This window comes from Grus americana, chromosome 4 (genome assembly GCF_028858705.1).
Source record: "Grus americana isolate bGruAme1 chromosome 4, bGruAme1.mat, whole genome shotgun sequence".
NCBI classification, from domain to species: Eukaryota; Metazoa; Chordata; class Aves; order Gruiformes; family Gruidae; genus Grus; species Grus americana.
In genome coordinates, this window is record NC_072855.1 from 75,109,799 (window position 1) to 75,129,220 (window position 19,422).

Sequence of the window (19,422 nt, forward strand, 5' to 3'; positions counted from 1 at the left end):
AAACTCAACACTGGAGTGAAATATAGGTGCTACTACAGTAATAGCTTTTTGAGCCTAGTTTTGGCAAGATAGATACGATTCAAAATGTGGAAGTGGAGGAGGCTTTACTAAAGATTTGTAGCACTAAATATTGCAGAACTTCAAACTGTCAAAGGGTAGTGCTGTATATTTAAGAGCCAGTTGATTATAACAAATACATTTGTGTTTTACTAACTAAGATTTACAAGTTGTCAGTAATCATGAGCATCTGTTATTCTGATTTGTTAGCTCTTTCTAGATTATGATGTGAAATCTCATAGCATTAGGCAATAAGTCTTATCCCCGTTTACACCACAGTGCAGACTACCCATGGCCATACATTTCTTGGGTGCCACCAGAGCCTGGGGACAGAGACGGAGCTGAGAATTGGGGATTTCTGAATAAACTCCTTGTCACGAATAAACTCCAAGCAGAAATGTAGTGACCTGAGTTAGCAAGTAGCAGTGCATACATGTAGGAAGTTTAATTTGCTGCTGCTGCAAAGATGAGAGACAATGACACTTGAGAGCCTTGCCTTTGCACGCCTCTGAAGGAACGCAGCTGAGGTATATATCTCTTCCTTGAGGCTGGGCATGTAATCATTACTCCAAGTCTCCTGGGCTTTAGAGGGTGATGTCTTTTTCATTTTACTTCAAAAAAACCCCATAAAATGAAGATTTACCAGTCAGTAGAAACAGCAACATTGCTAACAGTGCAGTAGCCTGGCTCCTGATCCTCAGAGCAGGAATCCACCGTCAGCGATGCTGCCTGCAAAAGCAACACACACAAATATGCTGAATATTACAAGGTTGTAGTCCCCAACCACATTAAATATTTACGATTAAATATATTATATCAAAGACTTGGCTAGAATGGAGCACTTGTATATTACTACGTCACTTGGGATCGCAGGGTGCCTCAGAGCCACCGAGCAGCTACATTCTGCATCAACACAGGGCATACCAAGGTGTGGATACTAACAGAGAGTGAGCTAATTGACTGCTTCATACAGAGAATCAGTTAAACACAAAGTTTTCAGATTTGGGTAGGGTTTCTTTCATGTTTGTTTGCTTTACTCCTCGAAACTGCAGTTATTTTGGCTCGTACCATATCCTTGATCTGAACAGAGCGCTGCTCCCTCCAACCAAACACAAAGGGCATTCCTTCAGGGGCTTGACCGTGACATTAAACATACTGCTTGAACTCGATAAAAAGCACGTTACAAAAGCTGGGAGTACAAACACTGAGATTACTAGTTAAAAATAATAACCAACCACTCAATAACACTCAACGAGTAACCCAGCGGACTTGATTAAGGTAACCCTTAGGCTGATACGTCATGAGGGATGTTTGCCCCATGTTGATAATGGTGTAACGTGGATACCTACAGTGGGACCAAGCTGATGATCAGAGAAGTACCAGGCATGACCAGCACTTAGAGCAGTCTTCCTCTTTATTATTATCTCCAAGCCATCGAGTCCCAGACAACGGAGTTGCCTCATTGCCATCTCAGCCATTTACACTGACGCGAACCACGGCACTTTTATTTGTGATCTCTAAAAGTCTAACCAAAGCTTTCACTAAAATCATGAAATAATTCCTGCTGATTTAAAAAGGAATTTTTATTTTATTCCTTATTTAGCAAAGAATTTTCCCCACAGCGATACATTAATAACAGATGCGCTGTGAAAAAAACAAAAACCCTGAAGGATAGTTATTCCTTAAAACAAATTTTCAGAAAAATAAACATAATCTCCAAATTGTACATATCAGCTTCTCATGTTTCAACTAGATGTGTGGTACAGTTTTATGGCAAATTTAAATCAAAGGTCACTTTTAAAAATGTTTTGGTTTATATTTTGATTTAGATTACTCTACAGGAGCTGAGCAAACAGCAATGGCCATCAGTACGTCATTACCCCGCAATGGCTTTGTTTGCTTCCTGCAACTAAGTTCACTAACAACGTCCTGTTGAAATCCCCACAGATGTATTTCCAAATACATACCGTGAGCTGAGGCATTGTATTGACCAAACAGATTCACAGCTCTTAGCCCTAAATCATGCCCTACAGCACGCCTAAATTGTTCAATTTGCTATTTTTAATGAAAGCTTATCTTAAATTTCTTTCCATACATAATGAGCAAACTCCTACTCCCTAGAAACATCAGCCTGCAGTTCCAAAGCAGATTATAGCCCTGCATAAATGAAACAACTCATAGAAAGAATAATAAGCCGGCCGGTCTGTATGCCATCACACGCATACATATTTTTCCTTCAGAATATCAACAACAAAAAATGAAATGAGTTTTTTGTTCTTAGCTCAATCAGCGTAATCTCCCTAACTTACATTGCTATGCGCTGCGAAAGCCAAGCTACAACCCCAGCTGAAGGGCTAGATATTTGAGAATATATTTTACTTGGACCAGAGTTCATACAATTTATTTTCTAATGTTAGTCAAATGTTCCTGCTTGTTACTTAAGCATTACTCTACGGTTACCTTGCCGCATTATGAGACTTTCTATCCTGTCACTCTGCAATAGCTCAGGACTGACAACTTAATGATTTTACCAGTTTCCGATAAAATCCCACTGTGCGGTAGGAAATGACAGATTTGGAATCCTGAAGGGGGGCTATTTTATACAGTTTTGGACACCTGGGAGACATTTTTCCTGCAGCAGAAATATCTAAGACAAAGGCGATTCTTTTCACATAACTGTGTTTGTAAACATCTGATGTTACTGAGATGGTTTAAACATATATATAAAAAAAATAATCACACAAAGGTATAGGTTGTCTTAGTTTGCTTTCAGCCTGAAGCTTTCATAACTGAAATTTTCTGTAACTAGTCCTTTTTATGTTATCTCTTCTGTAGTCTAGCCTTCCGGCATATCTACAAGTAAAACACCTTCCTGCTCTATTTTTTTTCTTCAGTGTATTTCATTTATTTGTTGCAATTTTTAATGTGTGCTCTTATGCTTAGCCATTTAAATCTTATTGATAGAAATGTCACACTAATTTAGTTGCTAAAACGGGAACCTGGTGCCTTTCAAGATTTAGCTGCAACTTTGGGCTTTACCATTTGGAAGCTGTGATGCAAATTATTAAGTATATGATATTAAGGTATGTTAAAACAAAGTCATTACTCAACATCACAATTGTCCTTCATCTGATTTGGATATATACCTCCTGCAAACACACACAAGTTGGATTTGCAAATCCAGCTGAACACTAAGCCATCCCCCGCTTCAGTAAATGGAGAAATCAGGTCTTGCACTGTGCAACTGAAATGCAGTTTCAGGCTCATTCTCGCTGAGAAGAAAAAAGCACCACTTAGGAAGGTCAGGAGACAACCCTGGACCTACAAAGAACCCCGGACCAGAAGTTCATACATCCCTCTGCTGCTCTTGGGACATTTGTGCCTATGGCCATCTCGCCCTGGACCTGAAGCTCTTCAGCAGGGTGCTCTGAACAAGAGGAGCTTAAAACTAGAAAAGGGCTGTATCTCAGCAGCACTGCCTTCCGCAGCGCTTCATGATGGGAAATCTCTCCAAGGACTTGGGGGAGCCGCACTGGGTAAAACAGTTTATTCTTTTATTCCCTACATCACTTCTGGCTTGAAATATATAAAACAAAATGTGGAGCCTCAACCATATATTATTCTTATATGACTTTAATTTCAAACACGGGAAGAATATGGGATTCCATGTATGCTGGCCATTTCTGCCTGAGAAGGGCAATAGTTACTGATTATGGATGGCAAATAGATTTGGTTTCATCTCTAACTCAAACACTGTGGAGTCAAAAAGCTTGGCTGGAACTCAAAGAGCATTTGGTTTATGTTCTGCTTTGGAAATATTATTAAAAAATGAGAGAGGAGGAATAGAAAACATTTACTGGGAAAAAACCGAAGGCAGGAGAGAGGTCAGGGCACCAGGCATATGGCAATAAGTTGTCCCAGTCCAGTTTTTGGCAGAATTCCTCCCCTCAGATGCTTTCTGGGGGACAAAAAGAGGAGTATCTCCCCTCCTTCCCCCCAAAAAAACCCCTCTAAATGTAGCACCTTTGAATTTTTAACATGTATGACACAGAGGAAAACTAGGCTTCCAGTCCGATGAGATTGGTAAAATCTCTGAACTAGCTCAAGGAGATCAGGGATGCCTGGACTTTTAAGTTTGTCTGCTTCTATTTTCCAAATGTTGAGAAAAATTATTTTGAGGCTTTTTGTAGTTACTACGGTTAATTAGCCTTCCCTGATAATCATCCCTGTAATCTGCATCAGTTAATTAGCCTCATGTGTAGTAATTTATTGCGTTAATTATTCCTGGTTCTCATTTTTCACATTTAGAGTACAGGGTATAGCACATGTTTTTTAAATTACTCTTTATCATCATCATACTAAACAAACCATTATAGGTCTTTGAGTCAGTTGGAACAAGACAGAAATGAGGGAGGTTTTTTCCAAAGTTGGAGGTTCTGCTATAGCAAATACGACGTTACTAATTTTACGTTCCTCTGAGTTCATGTGGAAGCCAAAGTGACTTGGCTGCACTTGTCTTAAATTCTCATTTTAGCATTTCTTACCATTCCAGCCCTCCGGGCAATAACTGTGTGAAATTGTCCATCAGACACCTTCTTAGTTGTGGTAAGCTTGTATGTGCCACTGCCAAGGTTGTAGGAGAATCTCAGCCTCTCTTCTGCTATTTCCAGGGCCAGAAATTCTGCCCGCTCTCCGGTTTGGTTATCATAGTTATACAACATTAAGGCATTACTTTTTATAGTAGCAAACTTTATATAGATGTAATTATTGTTTGGATCCATACTGGGAAACTCCATATACGACAACTCTTCAAATCCGTAACTGTTCAGTTCACAGTGATTCCCAAAAACACCTGCAAAATGAAAAGTAAAATCTGGTATCAGATTTTCCCCCCCCTCACTCTGCATTCTCCCAGAAACAAAGTACTGATATTCTCTAGACATGGCTCTGATACACAGGCTCTTTAAGAAACCTCTAATGTATGATATAGAAAACTATGCAACTTGAACGTCAGAATCCTATTACCCACAGGTGGGTGCTGAAGCACATGTATTTAAACTTAAAAATGGATCTGAATAATTTGGTGCACTCTATGTATTTCTTTTCAGATCTGTCACATAATTCCCCTTGATTTTTTTTATTGCAGCGACAATGAGAAAAAACTTACTTAATTTATGAATATTAGTTACATTTACAATGGACTACGACTATACAGGAAATTAATAAACTCTGAGGAAACGTAAAACAAAGGAAATAAAACGGAATAAAGAAGTTAATCCACCTGTTAGTAGAAAAGTGCATTCAGAGGTAGTTACAAGTCTGTATTGAGAATCATCATTTTCTGTGAGGGTTTTCAGCAGCCTTAAAACATTGTAGATGTTTTCTCAGGTTTATCTGTTTTTTGATTAATCTTTTGCATTTACTTTCATGCTTTTCTGTACGAACAATGACAATTCTGGATTAATCTGCATTCAGAACCAACCTTGCTGCAATTATATCATGATACCTTAAAAATATCTGTGTTGTTTTGTGTCTTTATTGGGTTCATTCCACAAACCTAATTTGGGATAATTAAGTTCTAATAATTATTAAACTATTTTGGCAGTACTATGCATCTCTGATTCTCGGAATAGTACTCTGGTTTTGGAACTTAGAACTTTCTTAACATAGAATAAATTGAATGGGCAAGTACTGGTATGGGCTAACAAAGCTGTTTTGATTCGGTCAGGTTCTCTTTATCAAATCTACTAAATAGAAAAGTGCCAATATCCAATGCTGTGCTCCTCACTTGCAGAAAAATATGGGTACTCTCCAATTCTTGCTTTACAGATATTTTGACAAATTATGCAAATTTCTTAAAAGAAAACCAAGCCCTCTCCGCTCAGTATCATCCCAAAGTCCCTTTTTCTAGTTTAACATTATGACGACCTCCTTGCACTTTGCAAGCGTGTAGGATGCAAGAATACTGATGTAATTTACAGTGATCTTGCTCTTTGGCCCTCTTACAAGTGTCTGTTATTAGGCAGGAGAGCAAGCACTGCTCGGAGCCCTCACTGTGCCCCCCCAGCAGCCACAGTGACCCCCCCACGCTGCCACGTGCTTCCATCTCCCGCCGGGCTGGCCGAAATATCGGCTTCTCCTTCCTGCAGCCAGGGAAAAACGGAGAGGACGAGGCCAGGAGATGACCAACACCATGGACTGGGATCCATATACATATCCATTGGTTTCACCTAGGTAAAAATAAATTAATAGGGAAAAGGAAGATCAAGCAGAGAGGAGAAGGTTACTCACCGAAGGGGCAGTGGCAGTAATACCCCTCCACCCCGCTTTGGCAAGATCCACCATTGAAACAGGGGTTGCACTCGCAGTAATTGACAGTGGAGTCGCATGTTTTCCCTGCGATTAGGGGGGAAAAAAAAAAAAGGCAATTTCCAGGTCAGAGTATTCAGGTCAGTAGGAAAGTCGGGCGGGTATTTAGGTAACGAGCTTATGAACCAATGGGGAAGGCACGGCCAGGGGGGAGCGTGCCAGGGACCAGTTGCGGCTGTGGGACGGAGAGGAAACACAGACACGATGCTGGACTGCTCCCAGCCCTGACACAGGCATACTACACAGCCCGGAGACATTAACTTCACCTTGTAATAATCGTATATAGGTATTGGTGGGTTGGTTTGTTTGTTTGGTATTTTTTGTTTTGGGTTTGGTTTTATTTTTTATTTTTTTTATTAACTGGTGTCTGTAAAAGAGAGATCATTAAATGAAAGAAGATGCTGAACTAAAAAAAAACCCCAAACATTTTTTTCCCCATGTACTCATTAGTGTGAAGCAGATACAGGCAGCCCTCGCTGGACCCTGTATGAACATGGCATGCCGAACACAGGCTGCTATTGTACATTATATGATTTTTTTCTTATTTTTCCTCATCAATTACAACCTCCTTCCTGACTCAGAGGGGACCACGGTCCTCTGGAGCTAAAACAAGTTACCCTGACTATAGTCCTTTTCTAAGCAGAGATTGTCACATGTGGTAAATATTATTCACCAGAGAATAAACTGAAATCACATAACTCATTTCAACAAGGAAAGGAACCAAGACAGAAAGTTAAGATTTTAACAGATGCTGAATACTGACAAGGGGATTCTTTGTATGAAACTAAAATTTTCTTTGTATGGAAACATTTACTACAAAAGTATTGGTCTTCACTTCTAAGTTTTCAAATGCTTAGCTTTTATCAGTTTAGCAACACTTCCACTATATACCGCTCTTGATACCTGCCCGCCTTCTGCCAGCAGTGCCAGCCTTCCCTGCCCGCCCAGCGAAACGCTGGAAGAACCGTCATGTTTGACCCTCATCTTCCTCTGCAAAAACTGGCAAAACCAGCCACGCTCTTCCAGACCTCTCCTTCAACTTCATCTAGACCAGGACATATACACATAACAAAGGCTAAGACTGCCTTAATGCTTCTTATTGCACTGCTAATGAATTATTTTATTCCTCACACCATATAAAATACTATATATATATATACATGTCACCTACATCTTATAATTCTTACATCTCACATGACAGCAGTGCACAATGTGCAGTCCTTAGGGACTGCTGGTCACTAAAACTGCAGAAAATCAGGACTGTGCTATATTAACTCTGCTTTTTTCAGAATTTCACAACTTCGGCCACCTAACTAAGAAAACCCCTTCTTTTTTTCTCCCCCCCCCCCCCCCCCCCCCCCCGCCCCTACTTTTCTGTTTAACCTAAAGAAATTTGCAGGCAGTTCTTCTGTGTGAGCAGCAGTCCTCCATGTGCAACTGCAAGCAGGATGGAAACGGAGCGCTGGAGGATTCCTGTGGTTAATACGTAACTTGTAGATTCACCATAAATCCAGGAAACATTTCCAGTGTCTGAATCTAATTATGCTTTGGGGGTATTTATTTATATTTTAATCTCTAATGGGCATGACTGAAGGATGAGATAACTTTATGTTAGATTTTGCTGTTTTCTTTATGTTAAAAATATGGTACGTAGTACAGATCTTTGACTTACCGAGGAGAACACATAGCAAGAGTGAGGCAGAGATGCTTAAAATAGCTAAATAAGGTTTCTTAGTTTTCACAAAACTCAAGTGTAGCTAATAAGGCTTACTCAGTTTTTTGCAATTCAGTCTAACTAACTAGTCTTCTCTTTCTCAGCTAACATTAAAGCTGGCATATCTGCTGAGTCAGCAACAGAATATGGATGTTTATTTTAGCTGCACATATTTTAACCAGCGAATAACAACATCTTCTTCATATTTAACAATTGTTTGAGTAATTCATGAAACTAATAAAAGTGTGTTTGCATTTATTCCAACTATTTTGACACAGGAGAAGACAAATACTGTGATTTAACAATTCATCAGAGCTATTAAAACTAATATTTATTTAAAATGAAGAAGAAATTTTTTGCCATTCACTGAAGTGCTAAAGACCTGGGAAAAATATATCTATTTACATTTGGAATAAAGATCCAACAAAAGATGTCTATGAAGCTTATTTTTCCTCTTTAAATGCATGTTAAGCATGCATACTCCAGAAAGCAAGAGTCCTTTAGCCAGATATCAGCAGGACAAAAGTATAACTTGAGAATACTATTTTAGTTTATCATTATGGCTGTTCTGTATAAGGATTTAAAATAAATTACTTTGATAAAGCAAGATCATTAGAAAAACCTGGTAAATGGATGCTAAGAGTTATAAAATAGAAACTGGTAAATAAAGAGGTAGGTAAACAGTTTAATATTATGTCATGAAAAAAGAACAGAAAGTTATTTTTATGTAGTATATAACTAATTTTCAATTACAAAAAAATCCTGGTATAACAACTTAAAACTCTTAAAGACATCCTTTTTTTTTTTCCCTGCTTTAACATGATTTTTAGTTATACTTTTTCTTCTAAAAGATTCCAACTTTCCTGAATTTCTTCTCCTATGTGTATCCCTCCAGGCAACCTTACCTACAAATGATCTTACATTAGCTTCTTCTGAAGACAGTTGCTGCTACAAGGCTTCATTCCCTCTTTTCTGCAGGATCCTGAACTTCTTCAATTCATCCTAATTTCCTGCTACCTTCAGATCTTTGGTCAGTCTCTCCTTAGACTCCTCTGAGACAGAAACTCTCGTGCATTCCTCGTCCACCCTCTAAGAAAAGGTCTCTGCATTTCAAGCTATTATTGACAGCCTTCATTGGCTACTCTGCCGAAATCTGCAGAGCTTCTATTAACTCCTGGTTTTTTGGACGGTCCACCAATGTTCAGACTGTACCTCCTTACTTTTCCCTTTTCATCTAAGCCATGTTCCTCCTGTGCTCCTACTTTTTCCCTCTGTTGTTATTGCCCAGATTTGATCGGCAGAAGTGGACGGAAAAAGTTAGGCTGGAGGGACCTTGGAGGTCATGATGTCCAACCCCCATTCAAAGCAAGGCAACCTTCAAAGCTAGATCCGGCTGCTCAGGGCTTTTCCCAGCAGGGTTTTTCTCTTGCTTGTCTTTTCTTCACTGTGGAGATTCCTCCAGATATGTTGCTGTGGTACCAGTTACATTGTTCTTGGTCCTGCAACTTCTACTAAACTTTGACTTTTTTCTTTTAACACCTTATTCTTCTAGCAAGTAGAGCCACCCAAGATGGCAGCAGGTTGTCCTACCACATAGCTTGAAAACCCATTGTTTTTGCTGTTCTGCCCAAGATACTGTTCTTATATTTAGATTTATTTTTTGTGCAAAGAAAAAAAAGAAAAAGTTTTAGAGAGGACTGTTTTTCTTGAGTAAAGAATTTGCACAAGTACTAGCTATTTTGAAATTCTCTCTTGCACAGATAAAACAAATCATTCAAGGAACTTTACTGGATTGAAGAGGATAAGAAACTGTTTGCCACTACGCATAAAGCCATCCTCACCTGAGCCCAAGTGCTCAGTTTTACTGCTTTCCAAAAAGATAAAACCAATGATTTTAACCTCACAAAAGTAGAGTAGTTTTGGTTTTCAGAGGTCATTTTCCACAATGGTCTGATAATTTAAGGTTCACAACATGAGTTTAAGAGTAACGTTCTGATAGACCTTTATCCCACTTAAGTAATGTCCCTCAAAAAATGAGATGAATGCGTTTTCATGGCGTAAGCAAGTCAATTTGCAAGAAGCTTTTTCACACATTCGGACTACTATGCACATCTCAGCTGGGGAGTAATTTTATTTGGACAGCATGAAGAATTAGTGTTTGATTAGTGTTTGAGGGTATCAAATCCAGCGAGGGGAAGGGCACCCCTCAGCCAATGTTTTGAGAACCAAGAAGATCTCAAACCAGAGCCGTCCCCAGTAACACTGCAGTTCAGGGGAACGTTGCAGTTAGTTGAGTTTATAGATGTCGTCTCTCAGCTGAAGTACCGAAAGATTCAGGGTATTCATTTTGTGGCAGAAAGACCTTTCTCTGAAGACCACGAAAATGAGGATAACGCTGGATAATTGTTAACAGACAGCTTTCGGCACTTATCATTCATCACTGCAACCTGATGATATCACATGCAGGGGCTTATGCAAAAATCTAACTTCGGGAGAATTATTTTTTTTAATTGAAAAATGTAACAGGAACAGATACCAGCTGAATGCTCTTGGCTTAGATTTCAGCCGATTCGAGAGTTTTACTTTTTGTGGGTCTCTGTGTCCATCTTTTAAAGTGGTTGTTCTACTAGTTTAATCTTGCATTTGAAACAATTTCAGAAACCTACATTCCTTCATCTTAATGAGTCCTGGAAAACAGGAAATAAAGGGTTCAAAGGAAGGGCAGACAACTACTGTAAATCACAAAGTATATTCCCTCCAGAAAGTGATTATTTTAAAAACAAAACCCGATCATCATTAAGAGATGTAATTATAACAGATTGTTTAAACCCTAATGTTGCTCTGAGGTAATCAGGCTTTATAATCCTATTCAGTGAAAAGAACGACATTACCTTTGCAGTATGATGAAGTGAAATGCAGCTGACAAAACATAATAAATCAAGGAAAAGTAAGACTCAGTTTTCAGGTAGGCCATTATAGAGGTCTACAGCTCATGTACTCTAATTTACGGTGAACGGAGAGCCTGTCTCAGAAAATACTAATTTCTACTTGTATGCAGTACCGTGTAAATATTATTTTTTTACCAAGCATGCAAATTCAATTATGAGACTGTATTTTCATTCCAAGAGAAGCAGCAAAGCTATGTATATGGTAAACTGAATTAGAAATCCACTATTTTGGATGGGCTTTTTTGTTTGTGGGTTTGTTTTTTTTTTTCTGAGGCACTCAAGGTTTATATTCATAAAGAAACAGTTTCAGGCTTTATTTTTATATTCACTGTGGCTATCTTTAATCATACGTGAATCAGGATTAAACGCCCAAGCAGCTGTGTCCTCTTTCTGTTGGCAGTATAATAATGACATAATAGTCTCTATGTCAAGCATTCTCAAACAATCTGTATTCTGACATTTGTTTGCAGAACCTATTGAATATTAAATTTGCAGAATTTCAAATATGCTTTTGCAGACATAAAATGTCTAAATATACTGAATATTAATGGTGATCTTATCTAATAAGCTCTGCCAATATTCATCTCTGAAGATATTTTGGGTTTTAATTACATACTTTGGTACCATTTGTTTTCTGTCTTGATCAATTAATCTCCAGACACTTAAATAATTCTGGATTCTGCAATGGCCATCCGATGTAAAAAGATCTGACTCCCAAATAGAAACGTCTGCCTCAGTGGTAGTCTATTTTAAAGTTATTTGTGTTGACAAGGAGTTTAAGAAAGCTCATATCAGATGCCACATTTAATTCATAATGTGAAAGAAATCCAACACTTCAAACTGTAAGTGTCTCTCATCACATTTTCTTAGTTAAAACGTTCTTTTTCTGAGCTTGTCACATCTAGAGCTTTATTTTTAGCTGACATAAGGGTTGAACATTAAGATATGCACTTTAATACCAGAAAAAAATTAGCTGGACGTTTCTTTAATGTTTCAAATTATAGGCTAGAGGCATATGCTGCAGAATGCTGCTAGAGTTAATGAAGTGTTTTGCTTCATTGCAACAGCAAACATATGCCCGTGTAATCTCTGCTGCTAATGACCTAAAGAGTTACAGGGGATAGGTGCCCTAGAATTATTTTGCCATGCTGTTGGCAAAATAATTTGATGTACTAACAACACATGAAATAAAATCCTGGACTGCTAACTTAATTAGAACTGCTTGTCAATTAATAATAATTGCTGCTGACTTAAGGCTAAGTAGTACATTTGTGAGGTTCACAAAAGATCCCATCAGTGTCCTTTGTGTCAACAGATCTTTCACACTGCATGTGTATCCACTTCTGTAGGCGTGCTTTAAATGAAAGTGCAACCTTTATTTTGAAATCAATTAACCTTCTCCTTTGCAATAAAGCATATGACATCTCCTCTACTAATCTGGTTTAAGAAAAAAAAAAAATAAAAAAAAAGAATAATGATCACTCCACTGGTTGCAAGTGAGTTCTGGTGGCAGCGGTGGCAAGCCCGAGTACCCGCACCAGAATGAGCACGGCTGTGCCGACCTGGGTACCCCGGGGCATCTGCGATACAGAAATACTCCTTCGAGAAGGTAATGAAAGCCTTACCTAATCTTCTCTGGTTAGATGTTTTTATGATGTCTGTAAAAAGCAGCCATAAGCAATAGTTAAAGTGGATCAGACCTTAAATATCATACTCGTGACAGAAGCAAACATCAGCCTGCTTTTCTAGGGATAAAATGCTGCTATGTTTGAATGCGTAATAAATATTAGAAAGAAAATAGAAGAGGTAGGAACGTGGCAGACATTTCTGTCGTTAATGAAAAAAATAAATAAAAAAGGGACAAAATACAGAACAGACATGCTTGATCATTTTGCCTGAATTCTGTTTTTTCCCATATCCTTCATCTGTTTTCTGTCTTGTATGACTGTAAGCAATTTGGGGCAGAGGCCGATTTTCTTGCTTGGCACACTCCTAGCAGACTTGAAATGCTACCACAATATGCATAACAATAACAAGAACAGAAAAATCATACTTAAGTGTTGGAAATGGTTTCTACATATTTAACAAATTAAAATAGCTCTTGCAAAAATCCGTCTGTTCTAATGCAAATCAGGTAAGTGAGATTTGCCTGAGGACAGAGCTAAAATAAAATAATACCGTGGGCACCTGGTCTTCCGAGCTTTCATAACTACAAATACCTCATTTTGCATGACCTCTTCACCTAGCGGAGATTCTCAGATTCAGACAAGCTTGTGCTAAAAAGGTATGTTTCTGCCCTCTTTCCATCTCTTCTGGACTGTAAGATACAGAGAAGTAAAAGCGTACCTGTATACCCAGTTTTACAGACGCAGTTGAAGCTTCCCGGGAAGTTCTGGCAGGCGGCACCGTTTTTGCAGGGGTTGGAAAGGCACTCGTTGACGTCCCTCTCGCAGGCCATGCCAGTGAAGCCCTCCGGGCAACTGCACGAGAAGCCCCCCACCAAGTTGTGGCAAGTTCCGTCGTTGTGGCAGGGGGAAGGGAGGCATTCGTCGATGTCTGTCTCGCACAGACTCCCATCGTACCCCGGCATGCACCTACACACAAAGGGCCGGAGGGGCTCGTTGGCCACAATGATGACTGGGACGCTCTCGTGGCTCTTCAGAGCTGGGCTCACCGCCAACCTCCTCAGGCAGCTGCCTCCGTTCTGGCAGGGGCTCTGCAGGCACCAGTCGTGGTCCACAGCCTCAATCCGCACCCCGCTCTGGCGGAAGAGGACATCTTTGATGCTCTCGAAGAAGGTGGCCACGCCACTGGGATTCACGTACTGGTTGTTGCCGCGTTTGATGGCCGCCATTAGGAAGGTGTGGTTGCTCTCCTCATACAGCCCGTAGAGCTGGATGGCGGTGCCCAGACCTGTCAGCTGGGAGCTGGCGATGCGCAAGAAGTGGAGATAGTGATTCGTCAGGAAATCCCGCACGCTGTGGGCGCTCAGGCGGAGGAGGATGCTGTTGTCAATGGTGGCGTTGCCGAAGCCGGCGAAGAAAACCCGGACGCTGCTGGTGACGGCACTGTGCAACCCATCGTTGCTGAGGACAGCCAGGTCAAACGTGCCATCCGTGGACCTCGCCTGCGAGAGCAGCTCGCAGGTGCCCCCGGGAATGCTGAAGAGGCTGGTGACTCCTGATGTGAGGGAGCACTGGAAGCTGTCTAGTTCGTCTGGATCCTGTGGCTTTACGTTGCCCAAAATTCCACCTGGGAAGAGGTTGCCATAATAGTGAACAAAGATTTCTACCGTTCTGGGCTGAGACGGGTTGTCGTTTTGGTCTATTACCTTAATCTGCACAGTTCCTGTGGAAGACATCTGAGGAACGCCAGAGTCTCTTGTAATCACTGACAGGTAGAAATCGCTGATTTGCTCCCTGTCGATCTCTCTCGTTGTTGTCAGCACGCCAGCAGTGCTAAGGCTGAAGTAGCTGGTTGCAGGGCCAGTGCTGAGCAAGTAATATGTAAAGGGACCTTGGTTTGGAGGGAGATCAGGATCTGATGATTGAAGTGTCATCACAAGAGTTCCTGCACGATTATTCTCCATGACTTCTCCTTGGCTGGTGGACAAGGTAGGGCCGTTGTCATTGATATCTTCCAAAGTTACCAATAAAGAAGCACTTCCTGTAGCAGATGGTGTTCCCGAATCAATGGCCAGCATAGACAGGTTGTACACAGGCAACGTTTCTCGGTCCAGCTCTGCAGTGACCGTCACCTGTCCTGTCTGTGGGTTGATGGAAAAGGCACTGTTGTTGTTGCCAGACCCAATGAAATAGGAAAACCTGCTCCAGCTAGGGACAGAATCTGAATCAAAGGCACTCACGAACGTGACATGGGTGCCTGGAGGAACACCCTCGCTGATTCGTACATTGTAGGTTCCTAAGGTAAAAACGGGAGGATCGTTGGCATCCAGTATAGTGATATTAACAGTTACTTCGTCTATATCTGCACCACGAATGCTCCCAAAATTTTTTGCGAGGACTTTCAGAGAGATTCGTTCTTCCTTTTCTCTGTCAAGAGGTCCTGAAACGTAGATCTGGCCGCTTTTCTCATCTATCTGGAAGCCTTTCTTTCTGCTGTTGCCAAAGATAAGGTAGTGGACTTCTCCATCGGTTCCCATATCACGATCGCTTGCAAAAACTTCACCTACAACAGTACCTTTGAAGGCTGCCTCAGAAACCTCAAAATAATAAAGCTTGGACACAAAACGGGGCACGTATTCATTTGTCCCTTCTAACTGGATGTTGACAGTAGCAAAGCTGCACCTCTCTTCATCTGGAACATTAAAAGCCTTTACTGTTAAATGGTAACTTTGCTTTGTTTCATAATCTAAAAATCCCTGGGTGGTAATCGTTCCTGTGTTGGGGTCAATGACAAAAAGGTCACTATCCGAGGACTGAATAGCATATGCAATCACGGCGTTAGGTCCAGAGTCAGCATCAGTGGCATTTAAACGAATAACAGTTGTTCCACTGGGGGCATTTTCTAACACATTGGGAAAGTAGTCCTCAGGGCTGAATGCCGGAGAATTATCATTCACATCAATGACGTTAACAGTGACACTGCAGTAGCCTGTTCTGGACACCCATCCTCCATCTGTGGCAGTAACAACTAGCTCATGCTTTTGGCGTGACTCAAAATCAAGTGGTTTTGCTAGTGTCAGCGTACCAGTAGTTGTATTAATAGCAAAGATGCCAGCCTCATTTCCAGAGGAAATGTTATATCTGATTAATCCGTTCATGGCAGCATCTCTGTCTCGGGCTGAAACTGTCCTGACCACTGTTCCAACAGAGTGACTCTCTGGGATAGTAACGCTCATACGGCTTTGAGAAAACTCGGGTGTATGGTAATTTTCCTCTGTTACTACTATTTCAACAGTTACCTCGGATGAGAGCGGAGGATTACCTTTATCCTTTGCTTTCACTTTAAACAGAAAGTTTTTGTTCAAATCAGCCATTAGTGAAGATGACACAGAAATCCAGCCTGTACTCCTGTCCAGTCTGAATTTATTAGTTTTGCTTTCATCGGAGATAAAGTACTCCACTTCGGAATTCAAGCCAAAGTCTTTGTCATCCACTGCCGTAACTTTAATTAAGTTTGTGCCAACCCTCACGTTCTTAGTAACAGGAGTAAAATATTTACGAGCGAGGAACAGTGGTGCATTGTCGTTGCTGTCTACTATGTTAATGGTGACAGTTGTCTCGCTCATTAACGGAGGACTGCCTCGGTCTGAAGAAGTAACGATGAAGCTATGCCTGTTAATGTTGACATTGCTTGAACCACTGGAGTTTTGGTACCTTAAATACTGCTTGTTGAAAATTTCCCCCGTGGTTGCATTAATCCGGAAGAACTCAGACTGGGATTTTATGAAATAGAAGACTTGGCCATTTGAACCTTCATCAGGATCGGTGGCTGAAACCTGGGTGACCTTCAACCCGATCCCAGGAAGCTCGGGACACACCAGGTAATAGGAAGGCTTTGTAAATCGTGGGGCGTTGTCATTGACATCTGTGACAAATATGGTGACATCTGTGCTCACCGTCCACCCAGAATCATGTGCAGAGACCCTGATTCTGTAGCGGTCTGTGTCCTCCCTGTTGAGCGGTCTGCTGATGGTGATGTCCCCGGTGCTGGGATTTATGGTAAACGGGAGACTCGTATCCCTTATGGAGTACCTGCTGACCGCGTTCACCCCAATGTCTTCATCTGATGTTGTGACTCGGGTTACTGTAAAACCCAGAGGTGCATTTTCAGGCACGGATGCACTGAATATCTGGGAAAACCTTGGAGCATTGTCATTTTCATCTAAAATATTAATGATAACTTTGACGGTCGTGCTCTGGAGTGGCATGCCTTTATCTGAAGCTTTTATGGTTAGTGTGTATTGAGACAATTTCTCCCTGTCCAAAGGCCTGACACTTCTGATCTCACCAGTGGCTCGATTGATACTGAAACTATTTTCCGTATTACCCTCAATTATTTCATAATTTAGCTGTCCGTTTAGACCACTGTCCCTGTCAACAGCAGCCACCGTCAGTATCTTCCGCGGGGACAGGTTCTCCACTATTTCTGCAATGAATGGATCTTGCTCAAACTCTGGTGCATTATCATTGACGTCTATCACCGTTACTTCCAGTTTCTTATATGAGGAAAAGGGAGGAAAGCCCGTATCTCTTGCCTCGATCCAAACCACGTATTTCTGTATGGCTTCGAAATCTAAAGCCCGTCCGACAGAAAGCTGTCCTGTCACCTGGTCAACCAGGAAGGTGCTGCCCAGGTTGCCACTGGCGATATAGTAAGACAAGGAGCCTCCTCTGGCTGAAGATCCGGAGACAGTGGTGACAAGTGTACCGACTGCTTGGTTTTCAGGAAACGTGAAGGTCTCCTGATCCGCCCGGACACGAGGAAATTCTGCTCTGTTCACAAACCTCACGGTGACAGTTGTAGAGTCTGTCTTGGGGTACCGGCCGCCGTCCCTCACGTGAACTGAAATGGTGACTTCAGACTCTCCCGCCAGTGGGTTCGCAGCCAGTATCGCCCCTCTCGCTGGATCAATGTGGAATTTCTCGGAGTTTTTCCCCATGAGAGAATAATGGAGCTCGGCGTTGGAGCCAGCATCTGCATCGGTGACAGTCACAGCAAACACGAACGAGCCTGAAATGGAGAACAAAGTCAGGGCAGTTCTTTAATGAATGCACTGATTGCGAGAAGCGCAATGACAGCTTTTCACTCAGAAGCATGTCCTGGAGCAGTATGCTCTTCCTTACGCTGCTCTGAAAATGAACTGCTTTTTTCACCAGATGATAAGGTCAACAAAAGATAGGTGAGTTTGTGAGCCCGCAAGACAGGCACGCAGCCAAAAAATGTGGATTTGAAAAGTAGGTGACTGCATTCAGAGAAATGCATGTACAGATGCCAAAGGCTGCACATACATCTGCACTGGAAAATGGACCTGCAACTCTTTGGAAGCCTAGCATCCCATTTCTAGAACACTCACATTCTGAAAGCCATAAATCTAATAAGATTGAACGTTATTTTGATTTTTTTTTAATTACTCATAGTTTATTTATCCATGTAAAAAAAAGAAAAAAACAACCCTGTGCTTCAGCAACTATTAAGGTTACATAAGTGAACAGGCAGCACCCAGGGACATTTACCCTACACACCCACCTTCCCTAGCAGCCCCTTTTCTTTCTATTCCCCAGACGCTGCTCCTTTGTCATCATAGAATCGTATCATAGAATCATCAAATGCTTTGGGTTGGAAGGGACCTTAAAGCCCATCTAGTTCCAACCCCCCGCCACAGGCAGGGACACCCTCCACTAGACCAGGTTGCCCAAAGCCCCATCCAGCCTGGCCTTGGACACTGCCAGGGATCCAGGGGCATCCACAGCTTCTCTGGGCAACCTGTTCCAGCGCCTCACCACCCTCACAGGCAAGAATTTCTTCCTAATATCTAAATCTCCCCTCCTTCAGCTTAAGGCCATTACCCCTTGTCCTATCGCTCCATGCCCTTGTAAACAGTCCCTCTCCAGCTTTCTTGTAGGCCCTTTAGGTACTGGAAGGCGCTGTAAGGTCTCCCCGGAGCCTTCTCTTCTCCAGGCTGAACAACCCCAACTCAGCCTATCAAAATAAGAGGGCTCCAGCCCTCTCATCATCTTCATGACCCTCCTCTGGACTCGCTCCAACCCCAATAGCCTTTTGCTTCTGATTTTGTAAGAGTATTCTGAGCACAGTAACTAACAGGACTGCATTTTTAAAAGCATGCCGGTCCTCTGAGATAGGGGTAAAATCACATAGAAATACAAAACTATTGCATACTAGTGCAATAACACAAATATATTATGTTTCAGGTCTTCAGAATTCACGCTTCACAACGAGTTCGACCTTCCAGGCACCGTTTGCATTAACATCTGTATTTGCCTAGCTGCAAAGAGAATCCAGGGTGTTCTTTTGCACTGGAGTTTACAGACCTAATGCAGGGCACGTCCTTCAAATTTGACACTGTCCAACCAATTTGCAGAACACTCTGCTGATGTTTTACTGGTTCTGAAATTTAGAAAAATACCCACTCCTGTATAAAAATCATGTTGTTTTTCAACCTCTGAAGGCAAAATCATTTACAGGCAGGAATGACTTTGACAGTGTCCCCTTAAAACTATACTTCATGTCACTATTTGTCATGTGCAATGATTTGTACTCCAGAGGGAGGAATATTTAGACACGGACAGTATTCAAATCCTTGTGAGAACTGGGACAGGAAAAAATTAAGCTTTTTGCTTCAGTTAAGCA

The 19,422-nt window shown here is 41.4% G+C and overlaps 1 protein-coding gene across 2 annotated transcripts in view; it reads right to left on the bottom strand.

Annotated features, from left to right (window-relative positions):
* FAT4 (FAT atypical cadherin 4) overlaps window positions 1-19,422 on the bottom strand; it is a 191,528-nt gene that overhangs the window by 63,796 nt on the left and 108,310 nt on the right. For both annotated transcript variants that reach the window (XR_008576942.1, XM_054824527.1), the window contains exons 9-12: window positions 13,435-17,784; window positions 6,349-6,453; window positions 4,602-4,909; window positions 701-786 (exon numbers count right to left, since the gene is read on the bottom strand). Coding sequence is in view for 1 of the 2 variants with exons in the window: in XM_054824527.1 (XP_054680502.1) it covers window positions 701-786; window positions 4,602-4,909; window positions 6,349-6,453; window positions 13,435-17,784 (4,849 nt within the window). In the remaining variant the exon portion in view is untranslated. The remainder of the gene's footprint in view (window positions 1-700; window positions 787-4,601; window positions 4,910-6,348; window positions 6,454-13,434; window positions 17,785-19,422) is intronic.